We start from the raw sequence: 19,340 nt of genomic DNA, 5'->3' as shown, positions 1-19,340 counted from the left end.
TAACATTCACCTGACAAACCAGGACTGGAACTGAAGTTTCAAGAGTCATTATTACTTAAGCACCGAAGCTGTAGAATTGCAAACATAAAAAGAATCCAGCAGACAGCACATGCAGAGAGAAGGTGTGAGTCTCAGGTTACGCCTAGCTTTTCTCATCATGAAATCAATCACAACAGCAGTGAAAGGAGAATATTGAGTATGGACGTGGTAACAAACCACAATCACGATGCCACGCTCCTTCAAAATCATTTGCTGGTCAGTAATTCCAGTAACAGACCTTTACAATTCTGATTCCCCTTGTCCTGTAGAGTACTGACTTATTTGATGACGTACATGGACGTTACTCCGTTTTCCTGGTTTAAATGTTCTGGCATTCAAAGACTGCCAGGTGCCTGAGTTGTCACTAAATTATAACAGAGACATCCTAGACTAAGCCACAAGATACATGTCTTGTCTTCCTGCGATTCTAGCTATTACTTAACTGTGGGCATAAATGTTTTTCTCAAATGAACGAGCTGCAGTTTGTTTTTAAATGTGTGGCGGTTCCCCTGTGGATTTTTAAATACTTGGGAGGAAGAGATCACGGATAAAAGAAGTCCTTACTGAAAGACCTCTCAATTCAGTGGAGAGAAAATGGGTAGATAGATGGCCATGATGGTTTAGTCACGGGTGTCGGCAGCTGAGGAGAGTGGCTTCCAGCCGCTTGGACAGGCTCTGGGTGTCTGAGGAGAAGGTGCTGACTGCACAGGTGCGGACTCGGGGTGGGTGGCACCTGTGTGGGTGAGGAGTGACCTGTCGTCCCAGTGAACACGGCCAGGTTCCAGGGGGCCACCTGGCTTGCCCCGCATCCCACAGCTTCCCCGTAGACGACCCACCCAACAGTGAGGACGCAGTGTGTGCACAGATAGTACGGGTACACTTGAACCTTGGACAACACCTGTAATTTATAGTCGGCACTCCGTGTCTGCACTTCCTTCTCACCTGCAGAGTCAACCCACCACGGCCCGTGTAGCGCTGTAGTGTTTACTGTTGAAACACATCCACCTGTACGTGGACCCGCGCAGTTCGAACCCCTCTTGTTCAGTGGTCAGCTGTATATTAGTCTATTTATTTTCAATCTTGGAAGATCTGCTCCCAGCATTATTTCGGGGATGCGGTGCACAACAGACAAAATATTTCAGCTGCGGTTTGCTTTTCAAGAAATAAAAAATATTGTATTTTTTAAAGAATGGAAAGCAATTACTCATAATAGCCAAAAACTTGAAGCTACCCAAGTATTCACTGATGGATGACTGGATAAATAATATGTCTTATATTCCTACAGTGGAATATTATTTAGCCTTAAGAAGGGAGGAAATTCTGACACAGGCTACAACACGGGTGAACCTTAAGGACATTGTGCTCAGGGAAAGAAGCCAGACAGAAGAGACAAATACTGTGTTATTTCACTGACAGGAGTCAGCTGCAGTGGTCAGAGTCACAGAGACAGAAGGTGGTGTGAAGGTTACCGGGGCGGGGCGGGGGAGAAGCAGTGTTCACTGGGGACAGAGTTTCTGTCTGGGGAGGTGAGAGGGTTCTCCAGATGGCTGGTGGTGACCACTGCACAGCAAGGTGAAGCTCCTGAATGCCACTGGCTGTGCACTTAAAAATGCACAAGATGGTAAACTTCATGATATTTTACCACAATAAAAAAAATTCCGGGCTTCCCTGGTGGCGCAGTGGTTGAGAGTCCGCCTGCCGATGCAGGGGACACGGGTTCGTGCCCCGGTCCGGGAAGATCCCACATGCCGCGGAGCGGCTGGGCCCGTGAGCCATGGCCACTGAGCCTGCGCGTCCGGAGCCTGTGCTCCGCAACGGGAGAGGCCACAACAGTGAGAGGCTCGCCTATCGCAAAAAAAAAAAAAAAGAAAAAAAAAGAAAAAAAAATTTTGTTTCTGTTTTTAAATACCAGAAGCCGTTCACGGATTATGAAGTTGTATTTTGTTAAAGTTCCTGGACAGGCGAGGTAGAAAATGGTGGTAATTGCATGCTGTACAAAGGATTTTTTCCGTAAATGTCACAGCTGTGCCTGTCTCCTCTCCCCCAAACCGAGTCACACAGCCACTAGGGGAAGGGCCTTGCTTCCGTGCCCCCCTGAGCACACACTCAGTGGGACCTTAGTCCCAGTGTCATGGCATGTTGAGTGGGGCTCCAGCACCTCACCACAGAGTCTTCCTCTGAGAGATACCCATGGAAAGGAGGGGACCCTCACTAGGGGCTTGCTGCAGCCTTCCAGGCGCTGGTGCCTTCGGCATGTCTGCAGCAGCCTAGACAGGAACACAGGGAAAGACTTTCTGTTTCCTTACCAGACCATTCCCGAGGACATAGACGATAACACCGAGGATTTTATATTTGAGGACTTCCCTGTTGGCACAGTGGTTAAGAAGCTGCCTGCCGATGCAGGGGCCACGGGTTTAAGCCCTGGTCCGGGAAGATCCCACATGTCGCGAAGCAACTAAGCCCATGCGCCACAACTGCTGAGCCTGTGCTCTAGAGCCTGCAAGCCACAACTACTGAGCCCGTGAGCCACGACTACTGAAGCCCGCACGCCTAGAGCCCATGCTCCGTCCGCAACAAGAGAAGCCACTACAATGAGAGGCCCACGCACTGCAGCAAAGAGTAGCCCCCTGCTCGACACAAGTAGAGGAAGCCCACACACAGCAATAAAGACCCAACACAGCCAAAATAAATAAATTAATTAAAAAAAAAAGAATTTTATATTTGAGATAATGCCCAGAAAAACAACATGCACAGAAACTCTGGCCACAGTGTTGAAACTTCTGCAGAATGGCAGCAAGGAAAAAATAGTTGACAGTGGAAAATTATCTCAGTTGACTGTCCTGGTCCTCACAAAATTGGGCTGATCACTTTCAGATTAGTTTGATAGCCACAGTAATGCACTCCGCTGCTTTCGTCTCTATTGGACGCATCAGGTGAAGGAAATCAATCCATTTTTGATGTGAATTGCTTAGAAGGCACCCACCTTTCTTTCCATCATCTCCTGTTTGTGTAGAAATTGAAAACTGAACATGCTTCCTATATCTTTATATCATCTGCAGTTTTTATACTCGTTCTGTGAAGTAGGCAGGATTGCTCTTACTCACATTTTATAGGTGAGGATGCAGATTTGGAGAAGTAAACGGAAGAGTGAGGAATCTGACCCCTGGACTTCTAGGCCATTCCTACACTGCCCTGACTGAGAACATTGCGTACGGCACTGCCTATGATGACCGGCATCCCTGGTCTCCACCCACCAGAGCCAGGAGCCCCCCCTCCCCCAGTTGTGACAACCAAACAGTGTCTCTGGACTTGGCCAGATGCCCCGGGGGGCGGGGGTCAAAATGTCTCTGCTGGGGAACCACTGCCCTAAATACAGTGGTAGACTGGGAAGTCATCGTGTCAGGTCCCTCTTAGTGTGTTATGGGGCGGATGGAAATTTCAGGCTCCTGGGCCTTGCTCGTCTTGGAAGGCGACCCTTCACTTGAGTTGTCATTGCCTTTGATGGGCCTGTTCTCCAAATCCTGCCCTGGGAAGGAGGGTGGAATGTCTGGTTGTCCCCGCCATCCTCCCATACTTAGGTAAGAATCCTAATTAGAATCCACCCTGGAAAGGGCGACCCTCAGGGTGAGTCAGCAGGACCTTGTCTCCCCTATCTGCCCTGGAATGTGAACTCATGCCCTGTGATCATGCCTTTCCAAAGCGCTCCTTAGGAATCCACAGTGACATTAAAATCCGGGCATTGCTAAAGGTCTCCTGTAAGGAGGGAGAGGTGTCAAGATCCCCCCTCTGAGAACCTGCTCCTGTAGCTCCCAGCGCCCTCGCACCTCCTGGCTGTTGATCCCAGCGGAGTGACCTGGTCTCTGGGTCTGAGGTGGCAGCTGGAGGTTCCTGGAGCCTCTTCCCACTGATGTCGAGAACAGCTGCTAGGCTTCTCTTCCCGTGTGTGTGTGTGTGTGTGTGTGTGTGTGTGTGTGTGTGTGTGTTGTGTTTCCTTTTTCTTTCTTGAGCTCTGCCCTTGATTGCTAACAATTGCTGAAACATTGCCAGCACACGTTCATGTTTATAGTCATGAATTATGTCGTCTTCTCAGAATCAAGGCCCCAGCTTCTAGTTTCCACCACCAGTGCTGCTACCTTGGGTCCTTGGGGCCACAGTTTCTGTGGCTGCCGTAACAAATGACTGCAAACTTGGTGGCCTAGAACAACAGAGGTTTATGCTCTCACAGTTCTGGAGGCCACAAGTCTGAGATCAGGGTGTGGGCAGGCTGCACTCTTTCCGGAGACTCCAGGAGAAGATCCTTCCCGCCTCTTCCAGCTTCCGGGGGGCTCCAGGCATCCCCGGGCTTTTGGCTGCCTCCCTCCCATCTCTGCCTCCATCTTCACGTGGCTTCTCCTCTGTGTCTGTGTCTCTCCTCTTCTAAGGACACCAGTTGCCATGACCTGAATCATCCCCCCTCACCCCCAAGTTCATAATATATGAAACCCTAACCACCACCCCCCACCCCGCCCCAGTGTGATTGTATCAGGAGGTGGCCCCTTTGAGAGGTGATTAGGTCATGAGGGTGGAGCACAATGAATGGGGTTAGTGCCCTTATGAAAGAGACCCCAGAGAGCTCCCTCACCCTTTGCACCATGTGGGGACACGGGGCATACACAGTCGTCTGTGAACCAGGAAGAGGGCCCCCTCAGCAGACACTGAATCTGCTAGAACCTTGATCTAAATTCCAGCCCACAAAACTGTGAGAAATCAATTTCTGTTGTTTATAGAGCATCCAGCCTGTGGTGTTTTATTGTAACAGCAGGAACAGAGTTAAGACACCAGTCATTGGATTTAGGGCTCACCGTAAATCCGTGATGATCTCATTCTGGAGGTCCTTCATCACATCTGCAGAGACCCTTGTCCCAAATAAGTTCACGTTCAGAAGCACCAGGGCTTAGGACTCGGACATATCTTTGGGGGGGGCACCGTTTGACCCACTGCCCTTGGTGGCATCCCTGTGACCTGTAACACTGTGGTGTTGGGCTGCTCACCTTTCAGGCAGGGGCACAGTCAGCGTCTAGGAGAGGTGGTCTGCCTACGCCCTTACACGTGCAAGTAGGGGTGAGGAGGGGCCGAGCCTTGTCTGAGGAACGCACGTGTGGAGGTCTAGGCTGAGCAGAGCCCTGCACAGTGCACCCGTGCCAGGACGGTGTGGGTGTCTGTTCCCCTGCCACGTGACTGGGCGCTTGCATCAGCTGAGCCCCCGGGCTGACATCGTGGCATGACCCTCACCTTCCTGTGCATCCCTGCAGAGTTCTAGACTCAGCAGCCGCTCTGTGTTTCCTGAAACACACGGTGTGTCTGTTGCTATGTGGTATCATCTGCCCCTGGGTCCTGTTCACTCCCCCCGGGAGTGAACCCTCGCTGGGTTCAGGGTGAAGTGTTACAAATGATGCCTCAGCTAGTTAGAGGTTTCATGGATATACCCACTCAACAGTTGAATTCCACGGCACCGCCTGAAAGAACTCATGTCCGCTATCTTTTCTGCATTTTTCCGTTTTCAAATCCATTTTCATGGCAGCCTCTGTGTCCTTTCTCACCAATCTTAGGTCTCTAGGATGAAGTCAAACGGAAACATTCTTCTATCAGGATCCCTGATGCTCCACATTTCTTATTTCTTCCCCTGTAGGTCAATCCTGTGAGTGTGGCTTCTTTGTAGCAAGAGCTGTCTGTCTTCCTGCCCTGCCCTGAAACCGACTTAAGCACACCAAGGCTACAAGCTGTTGAGTGGATTTCATTTATGTACCTAATGAACCAGCTTCTCCACAGGACAGAACTCCTTTCACATTTTCAGTCTTTTACTTCTCAGAGTGACTGAATAAGAAAAAGTTGGTGTACAGTATTTAAAGGATACAAAAGTGTCTCAGGTTTGTGTGTGTGTGTGTGTTTCAAACCCAAACAGAATAGGCCTAATTTTTTAAAAGATTATTTCCCTGATTTAAAAACAAAAATTTTTTGTTCACTTAAAAAATAAATGAGTGACTGAATGAATGAATGATACAGAATTTCTGAAGGAGTCAGGCAGTAATGTATCAGGACGTTCGAGTGATTCATTACTGACTGTAACCTGAAGTGTGATGTAATGGTGGTGACCATGGCTGACATCTGTTGGGGCCTTACCTTCCTGTGTGTGCTTTTACGTGCAGGCCCCTTTACAGGCATTCCTTCACAACTCCACCACCGGGAACATTAATCATTGCTGTGTGACAGTGGACAAAACTGAGCCACACACAGTGGTTGAGAGTCTACCTGCCGATGCAGGGGACACGGGTTCGTGCCCCGGTCCGGGAAGATCCCACATGCCGCGGAGCGGCTGGGCCTGTGAGCCATGGCCGCTGAGCCTGCGTGTCCGGAGCCTGTGCTCCACAACAGGAGAGGCCACAACAGTGAGAGGCCCACGTACCGGAAAAAAAAAAAAAATGTTGAGTACTCACTCCAATATAGGCTTATTGGTGTGTACTTATTTATGTATAGTACTCTGCTGTTACATTAGGTACATTATGAAATGTTCACAGAACTAGAAATGTTAGAAGGATAAGCTAAAATGAGATAAAATATATTTAAATTTTTAAAATCAGTAGCACCAGAGAACTTTTCCAGCAAAGTTTTCTTTTTCCAGTAGGTTTTAGAGAAAGCATCTGTTTAAATATGCTCCATTATTTTTTAATATGTTGGTTTACTATCGTGTGATACAATTTGAATATTTTGTTTTAAATTCAAATCACGTTGATACTCAGCTTTAATCACTGTATCCAGACAGAGGTGATTATTGGATGTCTGTTTGTTTTTAGGCTTTCTTTCATCCATCTTAATTCATCCATTAAGTAAAGGGTTTTTTAACTGAAACTTAACCGGTAAGTGTAATTCTCCATGCTGTTAATCAGTGCTTGTTGCAAACAATCTTGAATGCTGTGGTTTTTTCATGTTTTCACATGATAGATTCACACCCCATAGAAACCCTTCACGTAGAATACTTTCACACTGGTTGGAAATTCCTTTCAGTGTGAAATTAAGCATATGTGTTCAGAAGTCATACAGGTCTGTAGTTTTCTTGTGTGACTTTTGTCCGGCTTTGGTATCAGGAAAGTGCTGGCCTCATAAAATGAGTTGGGAAGCGAGCGTTCCCTCCAATTTCTTGCAGTTTCTTTATTTCTTCTTTCTTTCTGAGATGCTTGCTAAATTCACCAGTGAGGCCATCCAGTCCTAGATTTGGGAAGGTTCTTGACTACAGATTCAATTTCTTTAATAGACCTAGGGCTAGTTAGGTTATTAGCGTCTTCTTGAGTGAGCTTTCTAGCTTTCAAAGAACGTGTCCATTTTATCTAAGTTAACAAATTTATTGACATGAAGTTGCTTGTCATATTTTGTGTCCTTTTTAATGATTTTAAGGACCTGTAGTGCTGTCTCTCTTTCACTGCGATAAACTTGGATTTTTTTTTTTTCCCTTGATCAGTCTAGCTAAGAGCCCACCAGTTAAATTGATCTTTTTAAAGGACTAGGTTTTGGTTTAATCAGTTTTCTACGTTCTCTTTTCTGTTTTGAGTTTATTATTTTTTCTTTTCTCTTTACTTTCTTAAGATAAAATGTTAGATTGTAGATCTTCTTTTCTTTCTTCCAGTTTTTGATTTTTCAAATACCATTCCTATTTTAATTCTCCTATGGTCAGGGAAATTACTTTGTATGATTTCAGTTACTTAAAAATTTTGAGACTTGTTCTTTGGCTCATAGTGTATTCTATCTTGTTGAATGTTTTATATGCACTTGAAAATAATATGTATTCTGCTGTTGTTGGGTAAAGTGTTATATAAATGTCCATTTGGTTAAGTTGCTTGATAGTGTTTTTGAAGTCAGCAGTACCATACTTACCTTCTGTCTACTTGTTTTGTCAACTACTGAGAGAGGAATTTGAAACATCTTTCTCCTTTCTGTGCTTTGAGTTTTTGCTTTACCTATTTTGAAGGTCTGTTATTTGGTGCATACACGTTTAGAATTGCTATATCTTCTTGATGAATTGACCTATTTGTCATTACAAAACATCCCTAGTTATCCCTGATAACTGTCATTCGTTGTTCTAAAGCCCACTTGTCTTTTGTTAGTACAGCTGCACTGACTCTTGATGGGTAGTGACATAATACATAGTTTTCAATCCTTTTTTTGGTTAAGATTTTTTTAATGTGGACCATTTTTAAAGTCTTTATTGAATTTGTTACAATATTGGTTCTGTTTTATGTTTTGGTTTTTTGGCCACGAGGCATGTGGGATCTTAGCTCCCCAACCGGGGATCCAACCTGAACCCCCTGCACTGTAAGGTGAAATCTTAACCACTGGACCGCCGGGAAAGTCCTTCAATCCTTTTAGGTTTAACCTATCTGAGTATTTATCTTTAAAGTAAGTTTCTTGCAGACAGTGTGTATTTGGGTCTCACTTTTATTTTTGTTTGTTTTTCCATTCTGACAGTCCTTGACTTGGGCGTAATTATATTTACCAAGCTGTTATGTGAGGTCAGTATCTGCTGATATCCATCATCTCTTCCATATTTGTGTTCATTTCTATTGATTGCCTTTTTCTCCTGGTTATGGGTTGTATTTCCTCCTTTGCAAGCATGGTAATTTTGATTGGATGTCGGACACTGACTTTTACATCCATCCAAGTGCTAGATTTTGCTGATTTAGTTGTCTTGGCGTGGAGTTGAGGTCCACATTTTCCTCTGAGCACCTCATAGGACTGTTCCTCTGAAGGATCACAGTATCTGTTCCCTTTCTGAATGGGTTCAGGTATCGAAAAACGTGTCAATCTTTTCTGTAGCAATTGAGAAACTAGGGACATCACCTTATGTACTTACTGAAACAGCCGTGATTATCTGATTATTTAAGATACTATTTTAGATAAACCTTTGTGTGGATTTAGACATTACTGTTGTTGTAATCGGGTGTGTTGAAGGTGGAAAGTACTGTCATTTTTGTCACATTTCTTATAACTGGCGGTCTCTTAATTGGCTCCAAGGATAATACATTAACCTACGTGTTTCCTGGACTTAACCACCACCGTTGATAGGAACGCGGAAGCGTGTCTTTCACGTGGTGTGTTGTTGTTATTGTTGTTCAGCTGCGTTAAGCAGAGCCTTTTCAGTGTCTGACCCCTTGGTAGGTGGTCCTGCAGCTTTGCTTCAGCAGCGACCTTTCCCTTCAGCCTCTGATGGGGGCTGGTTCAGGGTCCAGCAGTGTGAGGAATGCTGAATTGCTTTCTGTACAATACAGAGTTTCCTCAGAAAACACCAAAAGCATAGTCCTTGTGTATTCATTGCTTTAAAACAAAACAAAACGAAGCCCTGTGTACTCAGTGCAGAGGCCCTTCCCTGGGTTGGCTCCAATAGGATTGACGAACACAGCAGCAGCATCCCGGTACCGTCACCTCTGTTACTTTGGGAGGTGCTAGCGCTGAGCCCTGAATCGCTCTCTGACGTTTGTGTTGCGTGGGGATGCCCCAGTGCTGACGACCCCTGTCAGGACAGTGTGAGCTCACACGATGTCTGGGCAGAGGCAGCAGAGCCAGGGCGGCAGAGCTGGCGCAGTGTCCCTGGAGGCCTGCGGCCGGTACCTCTGCTCCCCATCATCACTGACGCCCCCTCCCCCGCCCCCAGGTGTGGAGAAGCTGATCCACCACCTGCGGAAGCACGGCGTGCCCTGTGCCGTGGCCACCAGCTCAGGGACCGCATCCTTCCAGATGAAGACCAGCAGACACGAGGGCTTCTTCAGCTTGTTCCATCACGTCGTCCTCGGCGATGACCCCGAAGTGAGGAGTGGGAAGCCGGAGCCAGACATCTTCCTGGCGTGCGCCCGCAGGTTTTCTCCCGCCGCTCCCGTGGAGCAGGTAAGCGGCAGCGGGCGTGCAGGTTATGCCGTGCGCAGGCGCAGGGTCTCTGTGTCCACGTGGACAGCTGCTGCACGGCACTCCCGAGGACTCACGGAGAGGGCAGTGGGGTCGCCGGGTGGAAGGTGCGTGGGGAGATCCCTTCGTTTTGTGGCGGAGTGCAGCCACCCCAAGTCACCTGGCCAGTGAATCCCGGCCAGAATCGTCTGGGGTGCCCGAATGTAAGAAAGCCTAGGCTTCGCAGAGCACTGCCTGACGGGCACTTTGCAGGGAAGGGGGGCCTTCAGTGATGCATGGCGACGGTGTCCTTATTTGTAACGAGCAGCCTTGGACACACACGTTCCCTGCAGTTCAGCAATTCAGACGTAAGTCAGCAACGCTCACCACCCCTCCCCCCAAATGCTTCTCGGTTTCTCCCCTGCCAGGGGGCCGCAGGCGGAGCTCTGTCCTGCCTCTGTGGGCTGCTTCCTTATGCCGTCCATGCTGGAGCTGGGGAGGTGGTGTCTGAGCCCAGGAAGAGTGCTTAGAGTGCGCGACGGGGCTTGTTCGCTTCTGCTGAGTCTCCGCGCGGCTCATGGGGGCTGGTGAGACGGAGGAGGGGGAGGAGGAGGGGGAAGAAGCCTCAGCCACCTGCAGAGGCAGATTCCAGAACACCTGGGGCTTCTCGAGAGCGGTTGCTGCTGGTGACCCACGTGTGTCCACAGCAGGCGGGGCGTCCCTCAGGGTGACGGTGCTCCCGCCTGGTCCCTGCATCCGAGGGTGCGGTGCTTCGTGGGGCACGGGTGCAGGGAAGAGCCTTTCCGTGAGAGATCTTCTCACCTTCTGCCTGTCACTAACGCGGCCTTTGCCACACTAACCGCGAGCGCAGGGAAGGTTACTCAAAAGCCTGCCTCCCGATGCAGCTGACAGTGGCGAACGTTGTTGAGTGATGTGTTTTTTGGGCCCGGGGCCTAACTGACTATACTGAACCTGTAAGGGCCGTCGAGCTGTGTAACCCCTCGGGCTTCCTCTGATTCTCAGACGCCTGCTGGGCGTCCCACGATTCAGCGCACTTCTGACGCTAAGGACCTGGAGTCGGCGCCGACCCCCGGGTTGGGGGCTCAGCCCCCGAGACTGCCCCTGCTGCGGATGCCAGCCTCTGACGAGGTACCCAGGCCCCTCGTGCTTCTCCCATCCGGCCACAGACGTGGGTTCCCACACAGCCCCCTTCCCGGTTGTTATAATTCACTAGAATGACTCACCAAACTTCGGAAGACGCGACTTGCGTTCACTGGTCTAGTGTAGGAGTACAGCTCAGGAGCAGCCCGGTGGAAGAGCTGCTTAGCCTAAGGTCTGGGTGCCAGGGTGCTGGCTTCCATGCCCTCTCTGGGCACGCCACCCTCCCAGCACCCCCTTGTGTTCAGAAGCTCCGAGAACCTTAGGGCTTTCTGCAGAGGCTCCATTACCTGGCACTGCTGGTTAAACCATGGGCCTTTGTTGACTGCATCGCCGGGCCTGCAGGTTGGGCTGGGGTGCAAGCTGCAGCGCTCTAATCCTGCCTGGTCTTTCTGTCCACCAGCCCCCATCCCGAAGGCATCTGGGGCCCAGGACTGTCACTCATTAGCATAAGCTGACATGTGCTTGAAAGGAGATTATTACGAATAATGAAAAATGTTCTGATTGCCCAGGAAATGCCAAGGGTTTTAGGAGCTCTGTACTGGAAACCAGGGGCAAAGGCCAAATATATATATTTTTTATTATGCGACAGCTGGAAGAATCATTGCATATCATTGAGCGATGGCGGCAGTGCGTTCCTCGCAATACAAGTACGCGGACGGATTCAACTCAGCAGTTGCATGACCAGGGTGGAGCCTGCGATGGCCCAGCCACTAAGCCACAGAGTCAAAGATGAGGCCTCAGGACTGGTGGGACGGGTCCTGGCTGCAGTGTGGTTCTGCTTCTTACATCAGAACATCTTTGAGTCCACGTGTTTGCCATCCTACGACAGATTCCATACAAATGCGTTCTCCTTCCCTAAGAACTTCTTAAAGGATCTCCCATCCCTTCAGGTGATAAAACCCTCCTCCTAGAAGGGCCATCTTCTTTGTGTGGTGCAGGTGGAGTGAGGTGCCTCCCTGAGCAGACTGGTTCTGGAGCAGCTCAGAGTAGGAGCGCCTGCTTGCAGCCGTCTTCACAGCTGAGAAGATGAGGTGCTGACCTGTCGTGTCCTCCTTTGTTTGGCTGTTCAGGGAGGAGGGTGCTGCCTTTCTTTCTACTCCAGGCAGTCCTTCCTTTGCCGGGCACCCTATTCATGGAAACATGGCGTTGCCAGGTTTTCAAGTGTGTGTGCGAACCAAGTTTATGGGGAGACCACACGCCGGCTTTGCGTGAGGCCAGTTGCAGTGCAGCTGCGGGAGAGGAGGGCACGGCTGTGTGGCTCCAGTCTATACGGGCGGGAGTTCCCCTTGGTGAGACGCCGAGGCGCCGAGGCAGAGCTCGGACATCCCTGTTGCCCACGGTGACAGTGTTCTAGGCACATCAAAGGAAAATGAGCACGTGCGTATCTGAGGAGTAGTCTCGCTCCTAGAAGTGCTCTCCACCAGTTACCCTTGTTAGTCACCCACACTTATTGATGCAGCTATTTGTCTTGCAGAAATGAAACCTGTCTTGTCCTGTTTCCTAGGCAGACACAGTTAAGGTGTTTGGGTTTTCCTCAGATGTGCCTATTGTAGGAGGAAAGGACAGTGTTGGTCGGCTCCTGGTTGTGGAGGCCCACCGCCCGTTTTGTACTTGCATTTGTCTTCCAAATTCAGCAAGCAGTTGCAGAGAGGCTCATGGAAGCATGACACTGCTCTTAGGTTGTGTCCTGCTGCTTCCTCTTTTTCCAAATTCAGCAAGCAGTTGCAGAGAGGCTCATGGAAGCATGACACTGCTCTTAGGTTGTGTCCTGCTGCTTCCTCTTTGACGCAGTGCAGGCGCCAGCATATAGGGGTGACGAGCCTCGGAGTTGAAGGGCATTTCATGCAGTTATCAAGTCCCTAGAGAGAGTCACGGTTGCCGTTGGGAATTTATGATTCTGTGCGTGTCACCAAATTAATCTGGTACAGTGGTACTAATAGGACTGTAGTAAAGCACAAGTAGCATAAAAGGGGGAATTTATGTTGTCACGTTAGTCACCGTTTTACTAGGAGAAGATGCCTAACAGAGCTGGCATTCAGCAAGTGTTCGTTGCAGATGTCCTAAGTTATTTATGTATCGTTCTTTTGTGCTTAAGATATGCAAAAGTACGGTGCCATCTTCAGAAGTCACTTTACCCATCTCCATGCTCAGGCGCACTCACTGAGCGCCTGTGTGCCGGGGGGCCTGGCATGCGGGAGCCCCCACTGAATCCCACGGGCCCCGCAGGGCAGAGGTTATCATTGCCCCAGCTTTCACAGCCCCTGAGCTTCTGGAGGCCTGCAGACAGGAGCGGCGGTGCTCAGAGTCCGGGGCAGGTTGAGGGAGCAAGCCGGGAGTCACCCCAGCCCCCCTGGGTGTGTGTGCTCTGCCATTTCAGTGCCTCACCACAAAAATGCACGTCTTTGTTGCAAAATAAAAATGCCATCATTTACACAGGATTTCTTGTGTTGATATTTACTACTACGTTACAAGTAAAACCTGAAATCAGTTTTTAAAAGCATGGCAGTCACTACTTTGGATACATATTTTTCTTGTTAATGTTCACAGCTGAATTTCAGGATTTTTTTTAAATGAACAATTATTCCTTTTTTTAAAGAATCATAATTATTTTATTTATTTATTTATTTATTTTGGCTGCCCCGGGTCTTAGTTGCAGCACGTGGGATCTTTAAGGTGTGGCGTGCGGGCTCTCAGTTGCGGCACACAGACTTCTTAGTTGCAGCTTGTGAACTCTTAGTTGTGGCACGCATGCAGGATCTAGTTCCCCCGACCAGGGATCGAACCCGGAACCCCCTGCATTGGGAACACGGAGTTGTACTCACTGGACCACCAGGGAAGTCCCCAGAGTTTTCTTTTGAATTACTTTTTTGTTTTGTTTTGAAGAAAGTCTCGCACATTAAGCCTTTATATACCTAGAGAGTTAAAAAATGGCAAATGTATTTTAACTTGAGTTCTGATTAACTGTACAATGTCTTCATCATATAACACTCAGACCATTTCTTCAATTACAGAAGTCATCACCTGAGTTGACTTTTCAATATGTGAAATGGCAATTAATATATTTTACATAATCTCTTGACAAAGAAACACGTTAATTTAAAAATCATTCTCTGTATCTGTTTTTATTGTGTATTGTCTATATGGCCAAAGTCTGCAGACAGGTGTAGGCTGTCAGGTGTTGCTGCTGGAAGAGCTACTTCACCTCCCAGAATAATGGGAATCAAGTGGGTGCGTTACTTCTGGCAGATTGAAAGTTAACAGGACTTCCCTGGTGGCGCAGTGGCTAAGAATCCGCCTGCCAGTGCAGGGGACGCAGGTTTGAGCCCTGGTCCGGGAAGATCCCACATGCCGCGGAGCAGCTAAGCCCGTGCGCCACAACTACTGAGCCTGCGCGCTAGAGCCCGCGAGCCACAACTGCTGAGCCCCTGAGCCACAGCTACTGAAGCCCGCGCGCCTAGAGCCTGTGCTCCACAACAAGAGAAGCCACTGCACTGAAAAGGCCACACGCCACAACTAGAGAAAGCCCGCACGCAGCAACGAAGACCCAAAGCAGCCAAATAAACAAATAAATAAATAAATACATAAAATTTAAAAAAAAAAAAGAAAAGAAAGTTAAAACTTGGCGGCCAGGTGAGATGAGCTGCGCTTCTGTCTTTGGGGGATTGCATACTCTTTAGTCAGTGTCTCACTTCTGAACACCCCATTAGGGGCATAGTGGTGCTCGAGTCTCTCCTGGCGGTGTGGAGAGTCACTGGGCCGTAGTCAGCCACCTTCGGGGCCTCAGGGAGACTGCACATCCCTGGCCATTGCTGCCCAGGCCTCATGCCCGTCTTCTCCTGTCACCCAGAACCACTGAGGAAAATACGGAGGCCTCTGGTCACTGGTCTTGGTATTATTTCACGTCTCTTGCAACCTGATGTACCAGGCCCTCCCTTACTTCATTAAAAAAAAAAAAAAAGATCTCAACTATTCCTTTCATAACTCCTCCCATTACACATCTTTTCTTTCATCCAGCCTGCCTTTGCTTGGTATCCCTACTGACTTTCTGTGGACTAGGTTGCTTGCTTTCCCAAATTCCATTGTCGAGGGGGGAAAAAACGTTTTCTGTACCCTCTTAGGTTTGGTGGTTGGGGGCCTGTAAATTAAACGGACAGAAGAAATTAACAAGAGAAAATACAGATTTCTATTTGTGTAAGCATGAGGCAGTTCCCAGAAAAATATGATTCAAGGAGGCAGTGAGCACCTGGGGCTTATATACCATCTTAATAGGGGTTGGGGAGAGACAGAGGGGCGCTTCTGGTAGAAGAGACGACTTTTAGGAAACATGAATGGGCTCTTAGGAGAACAGATGTGAGACGTGGTAGTTGTATGACGATGTCTGTTTACACAGTTTCTTATCCAGGCTCTGACCTGTGCAGACTTCTCTTCAGCCATAAAAGTCAACCTTCCCGGGTTGTAAAGCTCCTGGGGAGGGGATTTATGGCAGTTGCATTCTTTAGGGAGGCTTTGCTTTTAGGAAGATAAGGAGAATTTAGAAAAAGCCTTGCTCTGCAGCTGTTGATCTCCCATGTCTTCAGCTCAGAATAATCCTTGGGCTCCCGTGGCATGTTCTGGGCCCCCTTCACCACCGAGCGGTCCCTGTTTTTTCCCCAACTCCCCATCGTCACTTTCTTTCTTCTTCCTGTGAATATTCAGCCTCTGGTTGGCCAGCGGTAAGGCCTCTGCTTGCCGAGCTGCCCGGCCTCTGCATTTCTGAATGACCTCAAGTCCTGCCTTCACCCCAAGGATTTTCATCTCCCACGGGGCCTCAGGGAGTCCTGCTTTCCAGGAGCCCTTGGTCTGGCTCCCACCTGAGCCAGCTGGTCCCATGCCAGCCCCAGGGACCCCCCCGCCCCCCACCCCAGACCGCACCAGGAGCTGTGAGCCCTGTGTTGCACCACGTGTTTTCTCTGTTCTTTGTGTGTTTGTACGTGTGGTTGTGCAGTCTTCACATATCGGCAGTCCGAAAGAATGATGGTTCTCATTAGGCCCTCGTAACAGCATGTACATATAACCCATCTATTTTAAGCCACCATCACAGAATGAAAATTTGACAGGGCTCCAGACACTGAGAAGGATGAGTTGTATCTTGGATTTGTGAAAAATTAAATAGTCGTGCCCACAGGTAACCTTCATAGACACACAGAGTTCTGCTAGGGTCGGGGAGCAGTGACTCAACTGCCAGGGCTAAGAAGAACGTCTTCCTGCGTTCCCAGCTTTGCCTTTGTAAAGCTGTAAACCGCGTGTGTGCTCGTGTCGTTAGCTCTGATTCTGTGTCGCTCTGCCTGGCTCCTGACAGCGCCCCTTTGCCCGGCCGCTTCCTCCCTCGCTGGTGACCCCAGGGCTCTGTCGTAGCTTCCCCTTCTGTGTTACTAGCCTGTCATCAGCGGGGAAGGGGGGTTGCTGTATTGGGGTAAAAAAAGTCTGTCTGCAAAGGCTTCTTAGGCAGCGACAATGAACAAGATACCTCAGAAACACTGGATTACTCGTATGCTAGCTTAAACAAATACTGAGTTAATAGTCCCCAGTAATTTCCATGGACGGCATCTGACAGATTCAAGGGTGATCTTTTTTTAGAGGGCGTCCCCAGTGGCTACATCCCCGGAACTTTGTTTGTTTAAACTAGGGTGACTGAGTCCTCGCCATCGGCCAGATCCTGTGCAGTGCTAGCTCTGAATCTCTGTGTTCCAGGGACCCACCTAATCCCAGGCCAGTGGGGATGACTGGTTCCCCCTTGTTTAAGTCCAGACTTGGCAACAGCTTGTCCTAAATGCTGGCAAGAGGATCCAAATCTCTTTGAGGGATGCTGGGGGTCTCAAAGCTTTCCTAATTCTAAGAGTCTTGGGCGTAAACTGGATGAAGATGGAATCCCTCCCTGTTTTCTAAAACACAGCAGCATCGGTCCCCAGGTGAATGCAGAAGGAACTGGGATGTGAATTCTGCACAAGTAAAGAAGACTGGCCACTGGGTTGGGAGTTTCTTGCCAGGGTCCTTTCTGTGGACCATCAGCAAATTAGAGCATGGTTTGTTTTATTAGCTGAAGGCCTCTTAGCACAATCAGAGGGTGTGCTGGTTGTATACTGTATTATTTTCTCCACAGTTAGCCAGGTGAATTTTGTGAATTTTAAATGTGAATTTTGGTGCTTAACATTGGACCAGTTGCCCATGTTCCTTTCCACCTCTGCCCTAACAAATGACCACAAGCTTGGGGACTTAGAACAACGCAGATTTTTATGTCACTGTTCCATAGGTTGGAATTCCGGGCCTGGCATAGCTGGGTCCTCCGCTCCAAGTCTCACAGGCGTGAAACCAAGATGTTGGCTGGCTGGGCTCCTCCCAGGAGGCGCTAGGGAAGGACCATGCCCAGGCTTATCAGGTGGCTGGTGGAACCCAGCTCCTTATAGGTAGGACTGGAGTCCCCGTCTCCTAGCTGGGTGTCCTGGGCTCCTCCCTCAACCCCTCGAGGTCTCGCTCTGGTCCTGACAGTGGGTCTTACATCACAGAGCCAGCACTGGTGCATCCGACTCTGCTCATGCTTGACATCACTCCTTCTGCAGCATCTCTCCCCCTCCAGCCAGAGAAGGCGCTCCGCTTTTAGGGGCACACCTGGCTAGAGGAGCCCCCAACCTTTCGGCCAGGACACCCTCCCTGTCTCCAGCTCCATAGCCTGAAGCCCTTCTGCAAAGTCCCCTTTACCGTGTAAGGGACCCCATTCATAGGTTCTGGGGCTTCAGGGGTGGGCATCTTTGGGGACCAGTCTGCCCACCGCAGTGCCTACTCTCATTTCCAGTTTTCCCACTTATAGGACGGAGATAAGAATATTAGAAATGTTAGAAATGACATTTGCTGCAGGAATAAAGCTTCTCCCAGGCCCTCTGCTGCTGACTTTCTCCCTCTACGTTGTTCTTTGCTGCTTCTACATCATATTCCGTAGGGGTTCACATTCCTGATTCTTCCAGAGTCTCCGCACAGCACCTGGCTGCTGACCCACTGCCCCCTGTCTGCAGGTCCTGAGGTGCTCTTGGTCACCAGGAGGCTGGCGGCCACACTCGCAGGCAGGCCTGGCTCCAGGCTGGACCAGGACTCACCCAGTTGGGATGACGTATCAGTGCCTGTGAGTCGGAGCTCTTCACTGCCCCTGTTCTATTAGACACTAAAATTGAGTCAGAGGCTGAAATGATTGAAGTCTATAAGAAGGTAAATGCATGGGATATGAAACATTCTCACCCCACTAATATATTCTCAAGGTAGAGGAAGAAAGCTAATACAATGCTATATTTATTGGTCCTTTACTTGACTGTTCTGCCTGCAAACACTGCTGTTGTTGCTATAGTCTGTTTTGAAGGTAAATAGTACTTGCGCTGTTTCTTTTACCAGCAGCTAAAAGCCCCTGCGGCACATGGTCCCTGGGGCACGTGTTGGGGTCCCTGGAGGACCACAGAGCGCCCCGGTTCTGGGTAGTTTTTGTGGCTCTCACCCCACCGTGCTGAGTGTCCACTGGCCAGTGTCCAAGAAGCAGAAAACCAGGGTGTGGTCTGTGGCCACACAGGGATCCACACGATGCAGAGGGCTCGGGTCAGCTTGGACCCTTGGCTGGTAGATGCCCCACCCCCGCATTGGCAAACCCCAAGAAGAGACTTGCAAACTCAGGGCTTGCTGTTTATACTTCTTGAGAACGTTTCTTGGCCCACGTGGACCCAGGATGCCTTCCTGACTGCTCTGCGCCCACCTTCAGGGACCTTATGCGTCTCCACAGTGTCCCCTGCCCCTCCGGGGTGACCTGACCAGGCGACCTCTTGCGCACCCTTTGCCCAGAGCTCCTTATGTCTTCACGCACTTCCGTTCCTAGTGAAATAAAAGCGTAACCCAAGTGCCAGAGCTGGTTGACGTTTAAAGTGAGCATTTGCATCATCTGATTTTATTCATTATAAGCGTTTTAAGTTAAAGTTATTATGTACAGGGAGGATTCAGACCATTCCAAGAAAAAAGGCCAAGGACTTTATTTGCACTAATGTGAAGTTTGCCATGGTCAGGTGTATCTTCTTGAAGCTTTTCCCAGATGTATTCCTCAGAGCATTAATTATGGGGGACGTTCATTGGTTTTCTCTGAAAACATTTCCACATTTGCAAAACTTCTCCATCAAACTTGAAACAATGGGTTTATCCAGGGCAGTCCTTCCGGAAACTTTTTTTAT

At 49.1% G+C, this 19,340-nt stretch overlaps 1 protein-coding gene across 1 annotated transcript in view; it reads left to right on the top strand.

Annotated features, from left to right (window-relative positions):
- LOC309817729 (pseudouridine-5'-phosphatase-like) overlaps nt 1-19,340 on the top strand; it is a 71,125-nt gene that overhangs the window by 41,399 nt on the left and 10,386 nt on the right. The window contains exon 3 of the mRNA XM_082647000.1: nt 9,719-9,948. Within this exon, the coding sequence (XP_082503126.1) occupies nt 9,719-9,948 (230 nt within the window). The remainder of the gene's footprint in view (nt 1-9,718; nt 9,949-19,340) is intronic.

The sequence above is a fragment of the Grampus griseus genome (assembly GCF_964374135.1).
Source record: "Grampus griseus genome assembly, chromosome: Y".
NCBI lineage: Eukaryota > Metazoa > Chordata > Mammalia > Artiodactyla > Delphinidae > Grampus > Grampus griseus.
The sequence above is the reverse complement of the archived record's forward strand: the minus strand, read 5'-3'. Positions and strand labels throughout refer to the sequence as shown.